The sequence below is a fragment of the Protopterus annectens genome, chromosome 9.part0 (genome assembly GCF_019279795.1).
Source record: "Protopterus annectens isolate FY-2018-M chromosome 9.part0, PAN1.0, whole genome shotgun sequence".
In the NCBI taxonomy this organism is placed as follows: domain Eukaryota; kingdom Metazoa; phylum Chordata; order Ceratodontiformes; family Protopteridae; genus Protopterus; species Protopterus annectens.
In genome coordinates this window covers 1937484864-1937506574 of record NC_056743.1, presented here as the reverse complement: position 1 = coordinate 1937506574, position 21711 = coordinate 1937484864, and the positions used below count along the sequence as shown (strand labels likewise).

Sequence of the window (21711 nt, the reverse complement as noted above, 5' to 3'; positions counted from 1 at the left end):
TCCATTTATTTCTATGTAATTTTTCTCCTTCCTTTTTCTAAAATCCATCTTCCAGTTCTGTTTACAATATTCAATACTTTGAGAGAAGTAGTTTAGATTTTCATTTACGGTTTCTAGTGATTGCTTTTTTGGAAGCCAGTGGAAGTAAACTTGATATATAAGGCCTTACTTTGTCTAGGCAGTTCAGATCCTGTCTCCCAGCTTAAACTAATAATTTCCTTTAGTTACAACCATTTGTTCCCCAAGGTTTCTGACAATACTATGTAGGGATTTTTTTTTTTAAATCTGCCAACTCATTGTACTCCCCAAATTCATTTTTCCAGTTACCTCTTTCTTCCCTGTCCTACCTCCAACAGTTGCTGTACATCTATGGAAAAATTTATATCTGAGGAAAATTTCTTTGGAAGTCTGCTTGGGGTATATAAATACCCATACAAACACTTCAAGCAAAAATGCTAAACCTTCTGGACTTTACTTGTGAGCCATACACCTGTCCTCCCACTGTTCTCTTGTAAATTGCTTAGCCTGTCTCTCTTCCAAATCTTTACTAATCTCCTCTAATTGATTCTTACAGTTATCGCACTATTTTAAATGCCCTTCTAATGATCCCTTTCTTTAACAGTAGTTTTCTGTTCTAGATTCAACTAAATACTCTACCAAAGCAGGTCTTTCACGTAGGATTCACCTATCCCTTCATCTTTGCCTGTACTCTGCCTACCCTGTCAGGGATTGGTATCAGTCTCTTACCTGCAGTCCAAATTTCTTCTTGGCCTCATCCTGCTCTTATTACCTTTCCATTTCCAGATGTTCTTCATGTTTCACTGTTGCAGTCATTACATTTGGGTAATCTGCTGGCAGGATGCCCTCAGTTGACCTGAATTCCAAAGTCGTGGGTCCTGCATCATTGCTGTCTCCTCTTCCATGATGTCAGGTCGTCAGGGGTATAAAACAAACAGCCGACGCCATTTTCTTTATTTTTTTTTGCCCCAGATGTCAGGTGCACCCAAAAAGGTAGCAAATATATATATATATATATATATATATATATATATATATATATATATATATATATATATATATATATATATATGGATTCCTATCAGTTCACCGACAGTTCAGAACATCGACTCACATCTTCGACACCAAATCATCGACTGTTCATAACATCGACATTTCAGGTAAGCGATCTTCCCCCTTGCAGGACCCATGGTAGCACTTGTTTCTCTGTTACAACGCGTAAGGTTTACGTGACTCTTTACAATTGACCCTGACAGCGTTGTCCTTAACTTCGTAACAGAGAAACAAGTGCTACCATGGGTCCTGCAAGGGGGAAGATCGCTTACCTGAAATGTCGATGAACAGTCGATGATTTGGTGTCGAAGATGTGAGTGTCGATGTTCTGATCTGTCGGTGAACTGATAGGAACCCATATATATATATATATCTATATATATATATCTATGTCTATATGTATCTATATCTGTATATATATATATCTGTATATATATATATCTATATATATATCTATATATATATATCTATATATATATGTATATCTATATATGTATATCTATATATGTATATCTATATATGTATATATATATATATATATATCTATATATATATATATCTATATATATATATATATATAAATATATCTATATATATATATATATATATATATATATATATATATATATATATATACATGCATCAGTATAAACTTTACCTTCATCTACAAGCAAATACACCACATAGGTTGTAGAAGACAGAGAAGGAAAGATAACTCCAGAATGAAAGGGGGATGGTGGGCGGGTAACCTGGACTGCAACAATGAATACACTTGAACATCTACATTTATGGTAAGTGTACACAACTGTACTATGTTCTTCGTGTTTCACTGTTGCAGTCATTACATTTGGGTAGAATCCCAAAGCTATGGTTGGGAGGCTGGAGCTAACCAGCATTAGGAGCGGCTGTAAGGCCCTGCAGAACTGCAGTGGCAAAGCCTGCTCTGGACTTGGAGTAGAGAGGCAAATGATAATGCTTTGTAAAGGTGTGAACAGAACTCCAAGCAGCAGCTTCTAGAATGTCTTTAGTTGGTACTCCTCTGAGAAAGGCTGCTGAAGTAGCTGCTGCTCTGGTGGAATGAGACGTTATGCCCGTGGGGCACAGGTTCACCATGGTGTAAGTAGCAGAAACGAATGCAGTGGCTTATCCACTTTGAAATAGTCTTCTTTGAAATAGCCTTTCCTTCTGATCCTGCAGCATATGACACTAGTAATTGCTCAGTTTTTCTTAGAGCTTTAGTCCTCTTCAAGTAGAATCTTAGTTGTCTGTTTACGTCCAAGGAATGCAGAATTCTCTCCCCCTTGTTCTGCGGATTTGGATAAAAGGTTGGCAGATGAATAGTTTGGTTAAGAACCACACTGGAAACCGCCTTAGACATAAATGTTGGATTTGTCCTCAAAGACGCCCTGTCTGGGTAAAATATGATAAGGCTCCACAGCCATGAGGGCCTGTAGCTCTGAAACTCTTCTTGCTGAAGTAATTGCCAAAGAAGCTAAAAAATAAGTTCTAAAAAGTGATGTGACCAGTACAACTGCAGAATCCAATGTAGCTCCAATTGTAGAAAAGATCAAAGAGAACAGGTTACGATGGTTTGGGCACATGTGTCGAAAAGCAGAAGACAATCTAGTGAAGATGATTTGGAACAGATAGGAAGAAGGCAAGTGGAAACGAGGGCGTGCAGAAAAAAGGTGGATGGATTGTGTGAGAGAAGGCCTGTGATAGGCATGAGTGTTGAAGGTAAGAGTGTGGTATTGAACAGAGAGAGAGATGGCGACAGTTGACATGAAACCCTGACCCCGTGTAGAAAATGGAAGAAAAGGGGGTTGATTTTGTGAATGACGAAGAAACCAGAAAACAGAACCAAACTGAGCAGGTGAAAGCTGATTCAGTAGCAAATTTCAAAAGCAGCAAGTAAAACAAAAGAATCCGCTAACACCGAACTGTATAAAGCACTTGTTTAATCTAAAAAATAAAAACAGTAAATAGTATATAACAGGTGAGTGTTTTCACACCGAATATGCTTCATCAGATCTGTTATATACTTTTTACTGTTTTTATTTTTTAGATTAAACAAGTGATGTGAGAGTGTTCAATCTCGCCGTTTGTTCTTACACCTGGGTTCGGAGCCGATCCTCGGCTCCGTGTCGGCCGCTTGACAAAGCTCTGCATCTAGAAGAAGCTCGAGACCAACCCAACTCCCACAATCCCCCTCTGCCTTTACCTCAGATCTAGTTTTCCGCTGCAAAGATTGCATCATTTTGATGAGCTCGGACCACCTGAAAGCTAAGATTGATTATTTCTTATAATTCTTTCATTAGTTTTTGTATACAGATTTTCTCAGATTGATTGTGTGTATGTGTGAGTAGTGTATCGAGGGTTTCTCGGTCCCGTATATAAGTTTTATATACTTTTATATACTTTTGAGTTTTCCCTCGGGGCCTACCCCACCCTTAACTGGATTTGACTATTGGATGTGACTTAAGTATCAGGATTTGACAAATATTACTGGCTTTGACTTCTTTACTGGATTTGACACTTTTACTGGCTTGTCACTGTTTTCTGGATTGGAATTTGTTATGTCAGAGAAAGCTAAATCAGGCTTCAAAAGGTGCCAGTGTGGACAGAAGATGTCTGTCACAGACAATCATAGTTCCTGCGTCTACTGTCTTGGCCCTCTCCATCTGCAGGAAGACTGCTCTATCTGTCATTCTTTCAGTGGAAGGGTCATGACAGATAGGCGCAGGAAACTTATGGACAGGGGTCTTTTGAAGCCTGCATTCCAAGAGGCTCTGGATGCATCAGACCAGGCATCTAAATCCTCGAAGGAATCAAAGACGTCGGAGCCCAAGTCATCGGCTCTGAGCTCTTCATTCAAAGTTCGATCACCGGTTCCACAGACTTCGGGGCCAAGTGTTGAACTGTTGTCAGTTACCGAGCCTCGAGTCTTGGAACCGGTGACGGAGCTTCCTCCTCCGGCACTTTTGAGGTCGGCTCCATCTTCGATTCCTTCGACGCGTTCGTCCAGGCCCCTCTCCGACACCGATGTAGACCGCGTGGTGCAGAAATTGATGGAGAATACGGCCTTATCCAAACCTCCCAGTTGGTGTCAAGACTCTAAGGCCTTCCCTTGTCTCCACCTGTTCCTCCTCCGAGGCCTATCCAGTCTTTGGAGCCGGGAGAGGCTGACCTGGTGATTGTGGAGCCCTCGGTACCAGAGCCGTCCTTTTCTCTGTCGGTACCGTTCACCTCGACTCCATCGGATCCAGTACCGGAGTCTCTGAGCCGAAGATCCATCCTTGGGTCCGGGACTGAGAGTCGGACCGATGTTTCAGTTCCGACGCTCCCTCTCGGGGCCTCGGCTCGGATCGACTCGGTTCCGTCCTCGGGGTCGATGCCTTCGGTGCCTGTCTCGGGAATTCCTCTGACTTCGGAACCGGGGGATACCTCGACTCGGGACCCGGGGGCCTTCGAACTCATGAGGAAGGTGTTGTTTGTTCAGACAACCACTTCAGCAGAAACAGCTTCTCCTTCCCATAAAGGGCCGTTATCCTCCTCTGCACCCACGGCTACATCTAAGCGTCGAGCACCAGTGTCTCAGCCACCCCTAGAGGGTGCCCCTTCTTCCTCGGAGGCTTCTTCGGATGCCCCCCCGAGGAAGTTCCGAGGAAAAGATTGTGTAAGAGGAGACACTTAGATTCTCCACAAGAATCATTGACATCGGACACTGACTTAGATGAGTCAGAAGGGTCCCCAAAATCACCCTCGGAGGATGTCTCCTTTTCTGACATCCTGGAGATCCTAAAGCAGAGAGGTGATTGACAATCCCTCCCCCCTTCTGAGGATGAGTCAGTCTTGCTGAAGGCATTCGGTGCTCGCCCTTCCTCCTCCTGGGTCACTCCGCCCTTCGATGAGTTGATGGAGCTGATTGCTCGAAGGGCGTGGGAGACACCTGACACAGTGGAGCCAGTCCCTAGAAAGCCTAACAAGTTTATTACTGCCCCCCAAGATAAGGCTTATCTGACAAAGGGAGTCCCAGTGGACGCTATGGTGGTGGCAGCGGCCACGAAAAAGGAGATGTCGGAATCTTCCTCATCTGTCCATCCGCCTAATAGAGATTCTAGGAGTATGGACAGATATGGGAAGCGCATTTTTAGTTCAGCGGCTTTTTCTATGCGATCCCTGAACTATTTGACCCATTTTACACGGCTACAGAGGGATCTAATCAAAGAGTTGGGAGATGCCCTCCAGGGTACTACAGATGCTGCTGTCTCTGAGAAGGTTACAGCACATCTCAATACCCTTACTTCTATTGTAAACTCGTCCATGAGGCTGATATCATACGCAGCCGAAGGATCGAGTAGGGCAGCAGCTTCAGCGATTGCTCTTCGTAGGCAGTCCTGGATGCGCTTATGTTCATTTGCGGAAGCCTTCAAGTCTTCCTTTACTAACGCCCCATTTGATGGTGCCACTCTCTTTGGCCCTAAAGTAAAGGAGACCCTTACCCGGTGTGAGCAAGAGGGAAAGACTCTGTCTGCTGTCGGAGTCTGTTTTTCCACCCCATCCAGACCGTACCCCAAAGGGCAACGTGGTGGAAAAATGTGGTTTCGAAAACCCCAGAGTTCTTTTCCAGGCACAGGGTGATACCCTCCAGAGGCAGAGGAGGGGTAGAGGTGGAAGACGCCGCCCTGGCGGCAGAGGGGTCCGCAAAACCAAGGTGACAGGGATACACTCCCCGAGAAACCTTTTCAGCACTCCTGAGAGGAGGCCCGACTGTCCTGCTCTGGAGGCAGTCGGGGGTCACTTAGCTTTGTACCCTCAGGCCTGGCAAAATCTTACATCAGACAATTGGGTAAAAAGCGTTGTTACCAGAGGCTACAAAATTCCCTTTCTATTGCCCCCAATTCCACAGAAAAGACTCCCAGATGTGCCCCATCTGCGAGGCCCTGCAGCTACAGAAATTTCAAAGCTGCTAGAAAAAAGAGTCATCCAAGCAGTCCCAGCGGACCAGAGGATTCGGAACTTACTCAAGGTTCTTTTTAGTTCCAAAAAAGACAGGGGACTGGAGGCCAATTCTGGACCTAAGCAAACTCAATACCTTCATCAAGAAAGAAAAGTTCTGAATGGTCACGCTTCAATCGATCCTTCCATTTTTACAGAAGGATGACTGGATGTGCTCAATAGATCTAAAGGACGCATACTACCACATCAAAATGGCCAGGGCGTCCAGGGATCACTTGCGCTTCCAGCTGGGAGCCAGTCACTTTCAGTTTCGAGCCCTGCCCTTTGGTCTGACCTCAGCCCCCAGGGTCTTCACCAAATGTATGGCAGTGGTAGCGTCTCACTTGAGACGCCTCGGATTCCAGGTGTTTCCGTATCTGGACGACTGGCTCCTTTCTGCCACCACCGAGCGTCGACTGATTCAGGCCAGGGATTACACACTACAACTTTGTGTTCAACTCGGAATTTCCGTAAATTTCGAAAAATCTTTACTACAGCCATCACAGCATATCTCATTCATAGGAGCAGAATTGGATACGCATTGCTTAATTCTAAGGCTTCCCCCAGAGAGGATAGCCTCCCTACAAAACCATATATCTCTTCTTCTCTCATCCAGAAAATCCCCAGCGAAATTGGTTCTGAAGGTTTTGGGTCTCATGGCAGCTTCTCTCATTGCGATACCCTTGGGAAGACTGCACATGAGAGTTCTTCAATGGCTACTATTTGCACAATGGTCGTTCCAGAAGTTACCCCTGACACACGAAATCTACATCACAAACATATGCAAATCGCACCTGACTTGGTGGCTTCGGACTTGCAATCTCTCCAGCGGAAGACCATTTGTGCTTCCCACTCCAACAGCAACGGTGACCACGGACCCTTCCCTGATAGGGTGGGGGGGGGCATCTTTCAGGGACAGACAGTCCAAGGCGAATGGACCAATTTGGAATACAACCTGCATATCAATGTTCTGGAGTTGAGGGCAGTGTTTCTAGTGTTGCAACACTTTGCTCCCCTTCTTCCTCTAGGGACAATTGCAGTCCAGACGGACAACATGTCTGTAGTCTGGTACGTAAACAAGCAAGGGGGAACCAAGTCTTACCAACTATGCAGAGAGGCCATGAGAATCTGGCAATGGGCGGAGTCCACGGGTCACTTTCTGATAGCAACGCACATCCCGGGGTTATCCAACGTCATAGCGGACAGGTTGAGCAGAGCCATCCTGTTACCTCACGAGTGGTCCCTCAAACAGTCAGTTGCGAAGGAGATTTTTCACAAGTGGGGCCAGCCTTCCTGCAATCTGTTTGCGTCTCCAATGAACGCCAAATGCAGAAGCTATTTTGCCCTATTACCCCCTCCAGGGGAAGTCCCAAGGGACACTCTGGTTCACGATTGGCCCCCGGGTCTCCTGTACGCTTTTCCTCCTGTTCCCCTGATTTCAAAATTTCTACAGAAAGCCAGCAACCTGCAGAGGACAATTATCCTCATTGCCCCATTCTGGCCTCGTCAAATATGGTTTCCCTTTCTTCTAGCACACCAAATGCGGGAACCCTGGATCCTGGACCCAGAGCCGGATCTACTGACCCACTCGTCAGGGGCTCCCCACCCTTCGCTTCTCTCCCTCAAACTAGCAGCTTGGCTGCTCCGCTTCCCTTCTTAGCCAGGTCTGATCTTCTATCTCCTGCAGTTCAAAATATCCTGGTGGCTTCTCATAAAGCATCCACTACAAGGGTTTACACCAGTAAATGGAAGCGTTTTGTGCACTGGGCAACTACACAACAATTGGATCCCTTAGTAGCTCCTCTGAATAAGGTCTTGGAGTTTTTGACCGAATTGTTCCACCAAGGGGCTTCTCCTGTCACTTTGAGAGTGCAATTAGCTGCCATATCGAATTTTCATGTGGGAGAAAGTGGGGCTCCTATTATGGCTCACAGACTTTGTAAGGCCTTTCTAAAAGGATCTTTCCATATTAGACCACCAGTTAGAACTCCTACTTCACCTTGGAACTTGAACCTTCTTTTGTCTCAGCTGATGCTACCACCTTTTGAACCAGCCTCTTCCTGTCCTTTGAAGTTTTTGTCATGGAAGACCCTTTTTCTGGTGGCTATCACTTCGGCCAGGCGGGTATCAGAGCTTCAGGCTCTTTCAGTTCAACATCCTTATTTAATTTTTCACCCTGACAGAGTTTCTCTTCGCACTAACCCATCCTTTCTTCCCAAAGTTTGCTCCGTTAATAATATTAATCAGTCCATTGAACTGCCCACATTTTTCAAGAACCACTCCAATAAATTGGAATATATGTTACACAAGTTAGATGTTCATAGACAACTCAGATTTTACTTGGACAGAACAAAGGATCACAGGAAAACAGACCAGCTCTTTGTGGCCTTCTCAGACACCAAGTTGGGTATGGCAGTTACAAAATGAACCCTGTCCAAATGGCTTTCTGACTGTATTATTTTTGTCTATACTGCCTCTGAGCAAAATTTACCTGTCAAGCCCAAAGGGCACTTTACAAGATCAGTTTCTACATCCCTGGCTCATGCAGCTCGCCTACCGTTAGACACTATTTGTGCAGCTGCCACTTGGTCTAAACCACATACCTTCATTTCTCATTACAAAGTGGACAGGATTTCTAAGGACAGGGCAACCTTTGGTTCCACTGTGCTCAGGAACGTTCTTCCCTGAGTTCCTCAGGAACATGGAGCTAGGGACGCTACCCAGGTGTAAGAACAAACGGCGAGATTGAACACTCTCACATATAGAAGTTATGTCCTTACCATAACGTTCCATGTGGAGTGTTCATCTCACCTTTGTTCTTACATTCCCACCCTCCCACCCTCAGGAAGAACGTCCAATTTAGGTGCCTGGTTTGTTTCTCCTGCTTCTGCCTTGAGCAGTTGTTGTACTATGTAAATAGGTTTTTCTTCTTTGGTATGAAAGTGTTATGCTCTCTTCTGTTCTCTACTGGTTTGCTTGCAAACTAGATCTGAGGTAAAGGCAGAGGGGGATTGTGGGAGTTGGGTTGGTCTCGAGCTTCTTCTCGATGCAGAGCTTTGTCAAGCGGCCGACACGGAGCCGAGGATCGGCTCCGAACCCAGGTGTAAGAACAAAGGCGAGATGAACACTCCACATGGAACGTTATGGTATGGACATAACTTCTATTTTTGTACAGTGCTGTGTTAGCTGGTTCTTCTGTTTTACTTGCTGGTTTTGTCCTCGTGCTTGCTGACCATCAAACCTCTAAAGGTCATCTGGGGAGCTATGAATATGTTTTTTTGCTCTGTTCTATGCTGGTAGTGAGAGCATTTTTATTTATGAAGGTAGACCCCTGCCAACGTCAGCTTGGATGACCATGGCCACATCCTCCTGACCCAGCCTCAGTACATTTTGAGCTTCTGCTCTCTAGCCGGGCCCTGTCATTGGAGGTTTAGTGCAGACTATGTGAGGATTGGTCTATGCGTGTGCTGTCAAGTGCCCAAGCCGGTAGCTGAACTCTGGACTTTTCATTTTAATTTGAAAATAATGTCATGAACTGGTTATGTCCTTGTTCTGTAGGTGTTTTAGAGAAATTCTCTGCAGAAGGAAAGGTACTTATTAAAATGGCATAACTGGGTCATGAACATTGCTTTAAGTTGTTTGTTCTAGAAATCATACCAAATAATATGAGGGGTGGTGATATAAGAAATAAAACAGAAGCCAATGAGCAAAAGTGGATTATATTATTTAAAGTAGATAAACCAACTGGCTTAAACAGTAAAGTGTAACACTAATATGCAGTTGAACTGTTTTTAATGAAAATGTTTTTACTGTTCTTATGAGTATATTACTTTAAATAGATAATTGATTGTAATTGACTACATTTTACTATTTAAACATGTTAATACACTGTATTTCTTTGTAGTCTGAAGAAGCGGTGCTTGAACCGCAAAATCACTTGCTGTTAAACTTTTCTCTACAGTTGAGTTACCTGGCTTATCATTGGATTTACTGGATTTATGCTTTTGTTGCCTACAACCGTGAGTGCCTGGGATTTTATGCTGTGAAACTTCAATTTATTTTTCCTGGTCACTTTTTCCTTGTGTTTGGAGTTTTGACTGTGTATATATTACAGGAAGATGCCTGTCTGTGGGGTGTGGGGGTGCAAGGCTTAAGTATTAACATCATGTGGGGACATGGCAGGTACTTGCATAATATTGCAACCAGATTGCAAGTCTCTCATTTTTGTATCGCCTTGAGGAGTATGTATTCATGTACTAGGGGCAGTAATATATATATTTTTTATTTTTACAAAAACACATTAATGTTTACCTGATGGCCCACTACTGAAAGTCACCCAGACTGAAACACTGGTTCTTAACTTGGCACCGTATTTCAATCCTAATTTCGAGCAAATGTGTTGTCTGCATTCACCACTTGGTAAAACGCAAAGAAACACAGTCCATGGTCTTTAAAATGAAATCTGTCGCTGAAGGACGTCCAGCTAGAAGAGGTGCTTGGGGCTTACTATTGCTCCTGGGAGATCACCCAAAGTTGCACACAGGTGCTTAGTAGGTTTCCCAACTCCTGTCAAACCACAAAGACTCATTGGGCCATCACTTCAATAATTCTGAGACATTTGGAATCTGGTTATGATTAATACGCAAGTACTGCATGGCATTTATCCCACAACCAGTCCGTGTCCTTGGACACCAGAAACTATGGATGGGGAGTTGGGGTTGAGGGGATGCTGCTGCTCTTGTACTGCAGACTTACACCCCAAGGAATGAATGAACCATAGGGCATTTGCTGGGGTGTGGAGAATGAATTAACTGTAGGGCACCCACTAGGGTGGAGAATGAATGAGCAATAGGGAACTCTATAGTCAGAAATGAGTGAGATAGTAGTGCAGCATAGGATGTACGATCAATTTCAAGACAAGTAACGTAGAAAAAAAAATGAACCTGCCTAATTGGAACCTCCTGTCCAAAGAACTGCAAAAAAATTTGAGACCTACCTCCCCTGTTTAGGAAGGAACTCCTATCTCACTTCAAAGACACTTAAAACTGCAACTACTTTCTAGCCAAACCTAAAAATCTGTTGGCAGCAACCCTACCAAAACTAATTATGTTTTCTAACTTGTGTGCTTGCTTATCTGTCTGCTCTTAATTTTGTACTGCATCAGTCATAGTTTGCTTATATGTACTGATAGTACCTTAACAGTTATATAGTCACTTTGTGTTTTGACAATTGTTCTGATACCTAATGCAGTAAAGCAGTCTGTTTTAAAAGACATACCATGGAATATTGCAAAGGCCTCAGTGTGTATACTCCGATCACTTCCTAACACTTGCACTGTAACTGTTGTATTCTATTACGCCATTATTCAAAGTAACTGTTGCCTTTATGTTGGGGTCATGCTGAAAATGGTCCCCACTCACCTTTCAAACAAATGTATATAAGGAGGATGTTAGGGACAAGTAGCCGATCTACTCCGTGTATATAAATAAAGGTGAGGTGAAGGACTGGTGTTCCTTCTGGATCGGTCAGATTGCCCATCTTGTTGCTCATCTTTCATTGCTTTCAGAGGGTGTAGCATCACTGCTTGTTATGGTTTGCATTGCTTTCACTTGTCCTCTGTCACCTTTTTATACTATCAGTGACCACACTTTCTCCTTCTCACATCACCTTTCGTTGTCATTGTGGGTATGCATTACCAACCATTTTTGCCACTCTGGGCATCCTTTTCTCCTCTCTCATCCCTTTTCACTTCCTTCTGTAACTGAGAACACTCCTTTTTCACATCTGATTTTACTGAAGTTACTGTGGTATCCCCTCTGTGGTCACACATTCTCCTTCCATCCTCTTCCATTGCTGTTCCTGGGACAATCTTTTCCTTTTAGCATCATCTTTCACAGTGGGCATTTCTTTTCTCGTCACTTTTTACTGTCACTTTCAAATTGCTTTTCACTACTGTCACTGTGGGCAGTCCTTGGTTTGCTTGTGTCAGTCGTGCAAAAGTGCCCATTCCCATTATTGTATCACCTTTCACTACTTTCACTGTCAACACTTCTTCCCCATTTCTTGTCACCTTTCACCACTACCACTAAATGTACCCCTTACTTAGCTTTTTCAGTGCCATTGCTGTGGATAGTCCTGTCTTTTGTTACTTGTGTTCCTTTCCCTTTCCTCAACCTGCTTTACTGTTTTCACCTTGGACACCCTTTTCATCCTTTCAGCATCTAATACTGCTTATTCAAAGGTAATAACAAGCCAAGGCAGAAGAAAGAAGTTGTTATGGTATGTGTTTGCAGCAAGACGAAAAGTTGAGAATAGCCAGGGGAATGAGAATAGTTGAAAGTAGGAGAAATGGAAGGTAAGAAAATGGAGTACAGTATAGAAGAGGAAAGAGTATATTGGCCACTAGGTTAATTATAGGTCTCATAACTTTTTTTGGGGGTGGGGAGCTATTTAATATCTTTAATATACATTTGTCTTTGTACCACCTTGTCTGCATTAGCCCTATCAAGCTGTCCATTTGTGCTGTACAGTGCTCCTGCGTCTGTCCCCTTCTAGGCAACATCTGTAATGTGATGTTTCATATTTCATAGAATGTTCATAGATTAGTACTAAGCTAACTGCCCTTGTGAGCCATTTTAAGCCTAGCCAATTATCCCTTATGAGACTCAAACCCTGCACCTTCAGTCTTCCAAGTATGGTTTTGGGGTCCCATACCCATCTTAAGTTCTTATTTGAACTGACAAATGCATCACGAAATGTTATTTTACAATTTTTCTTCCTGCCCTTTGTGTTAATTCAGAATGGATGTATTTCTTTCTGTTGACAAGTTAGTGTCACAAGGCCTATAGTTTATTTTTGTAGAGACCATGTGTTTATACTAACTGGGGGCAATTTGATCAGGAAACTGAGGAAGCCTCCCTCCTACCCATAGCCAGTAAACCCTTTGGAATCTTTTGCATTCACTTGCGATACCAGTGACTCGTGCAGATTCTAAATGCACATCATTCTCACTGCTGCAGTAGCCTAGGAACTGTATCCTGCCAACAGCAACTGGCCACATTCCAATAGCTTTCATCCCATCCTACAGTCACTTTTGCTGCTTATAGACTGAGCCCTTTTTGGAGGGAGCTGTATAAGCAGCCAGAGTGGCTTAAAAAAATCTTCAGTACCCTCTGACCGCCTGGTGTGCAGATGCATCTCTGAGGCTCTTCGTGATCAGTAGCCTAAAACTTCCTGTTAGACAGACAAGACCCCTCTGGGGAACCCTTCCACACTATAGTTTATTGTGTATTTTTTTATGACTGGTAAATGTATTTTCTATTTTTTTTACTTATTTTCTGTCAGAATTACGGTATACCACTTCATTAGTACCAGTTTTTCAGGAATGTCTGCAGATGTTACTCAAATTCCACTGCTTTCGTCTAGGAATTGCTTTCTAGTTATCAGGTGTATTTAAGCTAGAGGGACTTTATTTTAAACATTTTTTAACTAATTTCTGATTTTTTTTTTATTGATTGGAAAGTATACTTTTGGGCAGAAACTGCATGTTGTAGAAATGCTTGTGTACACATTTGTGACAACCTGCTTCTTTATTCCTAGCTGTTCACTTTGGGGTCAAACTGTGCTTTGACTCGACTTGCTTGTTTTAACTTGTTTGAGGCAATTAAAGTTTCGCGAAGGACTGTGTGTAGCTTAGGTGAAGTTACCTTCCACCCAACCTCTTCTAGTGTAGCTTACTGTGACAGTAAGACATCTTCCCTAGTTACAGCATGGATACTCAATGCTTGTCCAGCTGTTCTTTCCTTCAGTGTACCCAAAAAGAACAAAAAAAAGTTAAAAGAATGAGTCCTGATAGTAGTTGGCTCTGCAGTGGCCACTGCTGGTTCGTCAGACCACTTGCTGGTTTCCTTGTTTGACCTCCGGTCCATACTGGCTGGCAAGGCTACACCAGAAGAATTCATGTCATCTTTAGCTGTTCCAATGCTGATTTGGTCATAGGTAAGCCATCTATTTTGGGTGCTGGAAACTCCCCAGGAGGGTCTTCTGTGGGTGGCCAAGGGAATAGACCTCTTGCTCTAGACAGTATGCCTTCCTCTTCTAGGTCTCCCTCCAAGGATGTTTCTAGAAAAAAGGAATGGAAAGTTAATCATTGTTATAAGAGAGAGAGAAATGTGTAAAAAAATTATCTTGCCTCCGGCAGGAGATTGTTGCAGATTGTCAGTGTTAAGTGTTGGGTGCCTCCTCGTATTTCTTATTCCTCCACTGCAAAGGATCAGGACTTTTCTTTTTATGGTTCTGATGTTGACCGAGACAGGGCTATGTCACCTGAGGTTTCCATATCTCAAGGCAGTGACTCTTTAAATAGTGACCTGAATCTGTACAAATGGAGGTCTACTTTTCTTAGATGTTCTCTAGACTAAAGGATGTATTTGCTTGGAAAGAGGAGGACCTTCTCCCTGAACTGGACAGATATTTGTTTTATATTTGTTAACCGGGACAGTCCAACTTGACTAGGTCCATTTACAGTGGAGGCCCGGGGAGAAAAGCTCCACATATATTAACAGAAGTACCAGAATTTAATACATAATAGTAAAAAACTGATCCCAACACATAACAGCAAAAATTCAGCTAAAAAGACAGAAATATAAAACAGACAGGGTAAACTCAACAGTTGAACAGATTAAATACATTTAACATTGAGCGTCATTACATACATCATGTTAAAATGAAGCACCTATATTAAAGGGATAAACAACCGTAGCATTTACATTAGGCAAGTAATAAGCCTTTCAACTTTCCACAGAGCTTAAGCAGTGCTTTTAGGTTATAATTTACTGTACAAGAACCCCTAATACTGTACCCATTTCCTCCTGTTCTGCCAGCCATGGGGGGTGCTTAGCACTGCCTTCAGCGCTCCTTGTTTCTCTACCACAAGTACCAAAAATGCAGGCAAACTGTAAAATCTCTTATTCAATTAAGTATTTTTCTCATGTTGCAGATTCAGTAGTTATCTCCCCAGCTGCTTCTAAAGTGAGCAGATTCCTTACCACCCCAACCAGTTCCTGGAGATGGAGTAAGCTGCTGGATAGACTGGACCAGTTCCTGGAGATGGAGTAAGCTGCTGTGAGCAGATTCCTTACCACCCCAACCAGTTCCTGGAGATGGAGTAAGCTGCTGTGAGCAGATTCCTTGCCACCCCAACCAGTTCCTGGAGATGGAGTAAGCTGCTGTGAGCAGATTCCTTACCACCCCAACCAGTTCCTGGAGATGGAGTAAGCTGCTGGATAGACTGGACCAGTTCCTGGAGATGGAGTAAGCTGCTGGATAGACTGGACCAGTTCCTGGAGATGGAGTAAGCTGCTGGATAGACTGGACCAGTTCCTGGAGATGGCGTAAGCTGCTGGATAGACTGGACCAGTTCCTGGAGATGGCGTAAGCTGCTGGATAGACTGGACCAGTTCCTGGAGATGGAGTAAGCTGCTGGATAGACTGGACCAGTTCCTGGAGATGGCGTAAGCTGCTGGATAGACTGGACCAGTTCCTGGAGATGGAGTAAGCTGCTGGATAGACTGGACCAGTTCCTGGAGATGGCGTAAGCTGCTGGATAGACTAGACCAGTACCTGGAGATGGCGTAAGCTGCTGGATAGACTGGACCAGTTCCTGGAGATGGAGTAAGCTGCTGGATAGACTGGACCAGTTCCTGGAGATGGAGTAAGCTGCTGGATAGACTGAACCAGTTCCTGGAGATGGAGTAAGCTGCTGGATAGACTGGACCAGTTCCTGGAGATGGCGTAAGCTGCTGGATAGACTGGACCAGTTCCTGGAGATGGCGTAAGCTGCTGGATAGACTGGGCAAGAGATTTTCTTCTTCCTCTAATTCAACCTTTAGAATTCTTGACTACCAGGGATATATGTGGAAGTTGATGCTGAAATGTGACAATTTTCTGCTGCCCTACCTCCTGAAAGTAAATCTTACTTGAAACAGATTGTTACTAATTTGTCACGTTTTCAAACCTGCCTTAGAAAGTGTGTGTGGGTACGTAATCAAAAGTTTTCAGATAATTTAAAGTCAGATATTTTGAATTCTCCTCAGTTTGTGTGGTTTTTAACTAGCCCTTCTGCTATGCAGGTCCTCAAACAATGGGATGAGAGAGGTAAATAAATTTAGAAGATGTCTAGTATTTTTCGGCTCCCCAGGTTCTTTCACTACAAATCAAACTTAACTGTGCCTTCTTCCAACTGATACCTAAGGGATGGCAGGAGGGAACTAATGAAAATCCCCCAAATGGTCCTATCCTGGTATTCTGTCTCATACAGGCTTTTGAGGGGAAGTCTGTGTCTGGCATACAGGGCATTGTGAGTCCCTGCTGTGACGGGCTTTCTGCATATCAGCAAAACAAACAGCATCAGAATTACTTGTTCTGAAGACTTAAACCATGCCTGTGATGTAAATAGACCCTGCTGAAGAGACAGGTATGTATCCCAGAGGTTACCCTGTCTCTGGAACAGGCTCCCCATCCATATGAAGTAGAATTCCTCCCTAACCCAGTTTGTGTAACTTGGACAATTGAATGGGGAATAGGAAATTCATCACTGGCTTGCCACCTATGTCTCTAATGGACATAGGCAACCTGTAAATGTTCATCTCCCAGGCACCTGCATGTAAATGTTTAATCTCCCAAGACCCTGCTTACACTTATCAAGGGTAGCAGAACTTGCCAGAGATTTGGGATGCATGGCTACGCTTAAAAAGGCCCTTATGAACCTAAAAGAAAGTACCTTGTTTCAAATAAGGGTCAGGTGCCTACTCAGAATGACTATGCTAGAAACCAGGGCACTCCCCCAGCATCTCTTCCTCTTTCATAGAAACTCACTCTAGTTCTCCTTTTTTGCAGCAGTTTGTTTCAGACAAATGGACGTTGAAGGTGAATCAGGAGCATTAAAGTTGGTAATGGTCAGAAAATCCCCCTCAACCATAGATGCAAGTCATAGAGCATGTTCCTGCAGATCATAGAAGAAAGGACTTTATTTCCACAATGTATCTGTTCCAAAGATGGAAGACTTTTTTAAGACAGATTTTGGACCTGTCTTCTTGCATTCTTTTTGTAAGATTCCGAAGTTCAATTTGTCCTGTCAAACAGTGTCAGGTCCAGTCTCAGATTGGAGTCTTAAGGTAACTTTAGACCTCTGAGATAATTGCTATCACATTCCAATAGCAAGCAACTTAGAGATTTCTAAGAATTTGAGCACTGAGGTCATATTATAAATTCCTGCATTACCCTTTAGGTTGTCAGCAGGGTATCTACATTCATGCTTTAGATGACTTGCATATCTGTGCAGTCTTTTCCCAGTTATCAGGACTCCTTAACAAACGAGTTGCCTAATAAAAACTCTCTCAGAAGGCTTTCCTTCCTCCAAGAGAAGGTGGATTTGTATCTGGAAGTCTTCCTGAGCCTTTCTTGTCACACTTAAGCTACTGTTAGAGAATTTCTCAGGTGTTAGACCTAATGGCTTCTGTGATTTTTCGTGATTCCCTTCCAGGTTACACATGAGAAAAATATTTAGTGGTACCTCAATTCAATAACTTGTAGACCCAGCATTCTCATCCTTTGTAGTTTCCGATTCCAATTTTGGGCCTCATTAAATCAGAATTGCATTTGTGGAGGCATTAGATGGCTCACAATCCCAAAGTCTTCCTTTTTCTCACCCACCCCAGCATAGTCTGTACTGACAGATTGCCTCAGATTTTGCTTGGGGAGCAGTTTCAGTGGGTGTGAAAGTGCAAGGGCTGTGTGACTATTCAAACAGATGAAAGCACGTCAATATCAAAGAAATGAATGTTAGCTGTAATTCATGCAGTAAAGTCTCTGCATCTTCTTTTGGGCAAGGTCCTCTACAGATCATGACAGAAGACACCGTAGTGATATGGTATATACACAGACGGGGGGGGGGGGCACAAGGTCATACCTCTGTGCTGACTGGCAGTAATAACTTGGGAATTAGTGCTACAACAACACTCCTTAATTCTTCAAGAATCTTGCATACCATCAGAGCAAAACAGTGGCAGATAGACTATCCCCAGTGGAAAGTCAATACAGAGGTCTTCAGGAATTGATCCAGATGTAGGGAATATCTCAAGTAGATCTGTTTGCCTCCTTTTAAAACTTACAACTAAACAGTATTCTATTCCAGGGCTCCCTTCCAGCAGACTGGGAAAACAGATGCTCTTTCATTCCCTTAGTCAGGGATGTTCTTATATTCACTTCCACCCTTTCCAATAATTTCCAGGGAAATTGTGAAGATTCAGAAAGACTATCCAAAAATAATTGTGGTGACTCCTTTCTGGCCAAGGCAAAATTGTTTCTCTCTTTTTATGAAATTGGCCAGGAGCAGTTATGGCAAGCATCCTCACAGATTGAATCTACTCACACAAGACTAGGGGAGTCTGATATACCCACATATCAAACATCTTCAGCTGACTACTTGAATGATTTAATTTTGATACCCTTTAGGCTCCTGTTTGCATGAGGACATGCAGCAGATATGACCGGCAAGAAGGCTTTCTTCTAAAAAAATCCTATATTGGAAAGTGGAAGAAATTTTCTTGTTGCCTATTCAATGACATGGGACCCATCTGTGATTTTTTTTTTTTTTTTTTTTTTTTTTTTTTTTTTTAGCACTGGTGCTGAAATGTTTGTGCAAGTTACTGTTTTCTGGCCTCTCTTATGCCTCTAAGAACATAACACCTTACAGCCATTTCAGCATGTTAGCCCAATGATCCCTGTCTTTCTTCTCTGTTTATTGTCAAACCATTTCTAAAAGGCTTTTTACACCTGAGACCTTCTTGTAGACAGGTTCCTCCTCCTTGGGAGATCTCGGTTTTATGTTAGAAAAACTGTCAACCTTTGAACCTGCCGGTCAGGCTGACTTAAGGTAAGGTTTCTTACCTGGAAAACTGCTCTTCTGATTATTTTGACATCTGCAAGAAGGCTGAGTTACAGGCTGTCACAGTGGGAGAACCCTGTCCTGGTTTTCCATAGAGACAGAGTCACTCTGCGCATGAACCCCTGCTTTATGCCGAAAGTTGTTTCAGAGCTGACATTGAATCAAGCCATTAGTCTCCCTGTTCCATGTCTACATCCTAAAAACAGGGCGGAGAAGACTCTGCACTCTGGATATACATGGGCAGCTCTGATAATATCTTGACAGAACTAAGTCCTTTTGGGAAGCTAATCAGTTGTTTCCTATTCTAGGACTAAGAAATGTCAAACCATGTCTAAACAGATTATTTCCAGGTGGTGGTCCTCTGCTATTGTTTTTTGTTGCATTCCTTAAGGAGAATCCATTCCAGGCAGTGTTGAGGCACATTATACTACATTAGCTTCTGTGATGGCATACTAGAAAGGGGTAGACTCTAGAGGCAGCAGTTGGCCCTCCATCCATACATTTACAAAGCACTACAAACTGTAGTCTGTTTTTCAGGACTTGAGCAGGCTTTGCTAGGACCATTCTCCAGGGGCCCCTGGACCTTTCTGCTAGGCTGGATAAGCTGTTATAGTCTATCCATAGGCTACTGTAGTAATGAGAGTGTTGAACACAGTGCAGTCATAGAAGTTGCACTTGCCTCTAACAGTAGATGTTTGAATTCTTCACTGCTACAGTAACTGTACCCACCCACCACCTGCCTTCTTGTATAGCATTTCTTTGGAATATGTTTTTATTTTATATTTTGGGTTGTTCAAGATGTGTTCCCCGTTTTAGCTTGAGGGGTAAGAAAGTCCTGCAGATTTTAGTCACTCTGGCTGTTTATATAGTTTCCTCCAAAAACGGCTTTGCCTATAATCAGCTGGAGTGATGTGGGAGGTGTTAAAGTTTTTGGAATCTTGCCAATTGCTTTTTCCATGGTAGGATAACACCCACAGGCCATTGCAGCAGTGAATAATTGGAACAATTTCTGTTATAAGCAAGTGTTTTAAGTCCATGATGCAGCAAGTGTTTATGTTGTTAGTTCCCCAGTGTTGCACAGCACAGTTATGCTTTGGTCTTGGGTGACTATTGTCTGCTGATTAAGTTAAAGTAATGATTCTACCAGTGTGAAATGTACTAACCTTTTAATTTGATAACTGATCATAAGCATTTATACATTGCAGTGAACAAGGAGTATTGTCTAGTGCAGATCCAACTCTTAGATGAGTGTGAGCAGGAGGAATAGCCGGACAAGTTGGGCTTGTTTCTTTTTCATGTACTTTTGAGTGACAATTTTGACTTCTCTCCAAATGTCCTGTAAGTTTCATACTAGTTTGTGTTTCATTGGATGGGGTGAAGTTGCTTTGGCCCCAGGCAATGATGACTTTTTCAGTCATGGAGCAAAAAAACTTGTGTGCCACATTTGTGTCGCATGTCCTGTTACAGTGCTGAGATCTGAATGATGAACTTGCCATTTTCCGTGTGAGGCTAATTTAGAACTTGTGCAGTACTCTGACCTACAGGCACAGTGCTGTGTCCTGTTGGAGAGCATTTATCCTGTGAAACCTGCGACAGCTTGGAGGTATTCCTTAACCGTTTGCTTCCTTGCCCTTCTACTTGTTGCCAGCAGCTACCAAAACGGTCTTTTGAGGCTCTGCCCCTATACTGTAGTCTCATATATACTCCTGTGCAGCGATAACGTTGGTAGCATTCTATGTTCTGCTGCACCTCCACAAAAATAATGGGCCCACAAGTATTCAAACTAAAGACTCTGCTCTCCATGAACAAATAGATGTGATGGAGGGACAGCATATTTATTTATTTTTTTTACTTGTTCCACCTCTGGAGTAATGTTCCATTTCTGCAGTAATCTTCCATTGCAGTATTAAACAGAGTGATACCCTCATTCTTCCTTTAAGGCAATGTTGATTCATCCAGGTTCTGATTTGATTTGCCCTGTTATGAGGGGTGGGTATTGGCAAGGTGGTTATCCTTCATGCAATGAATGACTCTTGTCTTGCAAACTTTATGTATCTTTGAGTCTTTGATGCGCCAAATTACAGTATATGTTGTACTCTTCTTCCTTTTGTTTTGCAGCTGAAGAAGTTTCTCTTTGTCTCCTGCCTAGTTATGAATGTTTAAACTAAATAAGTAATCTGAATAGATGCATGTAGGAGAAGTTTGTTGCTCTGGTAAATTAGGTACATAAAGTAGTGGTACCAATTATTCTTTCTTATCTTCACAGTTGTAGCCTTGCAGTGCAGTTATCCAGGGTCCGGGAGAGCGTCCTCATTATCTCCACTGATCCTGCCCACAACATTTCAGATGCCTTCGACCAGAAATTCTCCAAAGTCCCCACAAAGGTCAATGGTTACAGCAACCTGTTTGCCATGGTAAGTGCAGCATGAGATTCAGCTGCTTTCAGAAAACAGGGAAGCAAGCCTAACGTTTGACCGTAGGTGAGTCGCTCCATCTTTGACTTCTAGAACCTATACCTTTGGCTCAGTTCAGCTTGTCATGAAAAACTTTCCCAGGCTGCACCTCCTCCCATAATGCTTTTCATTTGCTTCTGCCTTCAGATTTCTTTTGCCACTTGAAAAGATGCACCACTGGAAAATTACCCCAAACTCTTCCACTTTTTTCTGTATTTCTGCAGAGATTATTTTTCTCTTATT

The 21711-nt window shown here is 43.1% G+C and overlaps 1 protein-coding gene across 1 annotated transcript in view; it reads left to right on the top strand.

Annotated features, from left to right (window-relative positions):
- The first annotated feature begins 20777 nt into the window (after window positions 1–20777).
- Window positions 20778–21711, top strand: part of GET3 (guided entry of tail-anchored proteins factor 3, ATPase) — a 468165-nt gene continuing 467231 nt past the window's right edge. The window contains exons 1-2 of the mRNA XM_044082390.1: window positions 20778–20789; window positions 21238–21429. Coding sequence (XP_043938325.1) covers window positions 20778–20789; window positions 21238–21429 — 204 coding nt within the window. The remainder of the gene's footprint in view (window positions 20790–21237; window positions 21430–21711) is intronic.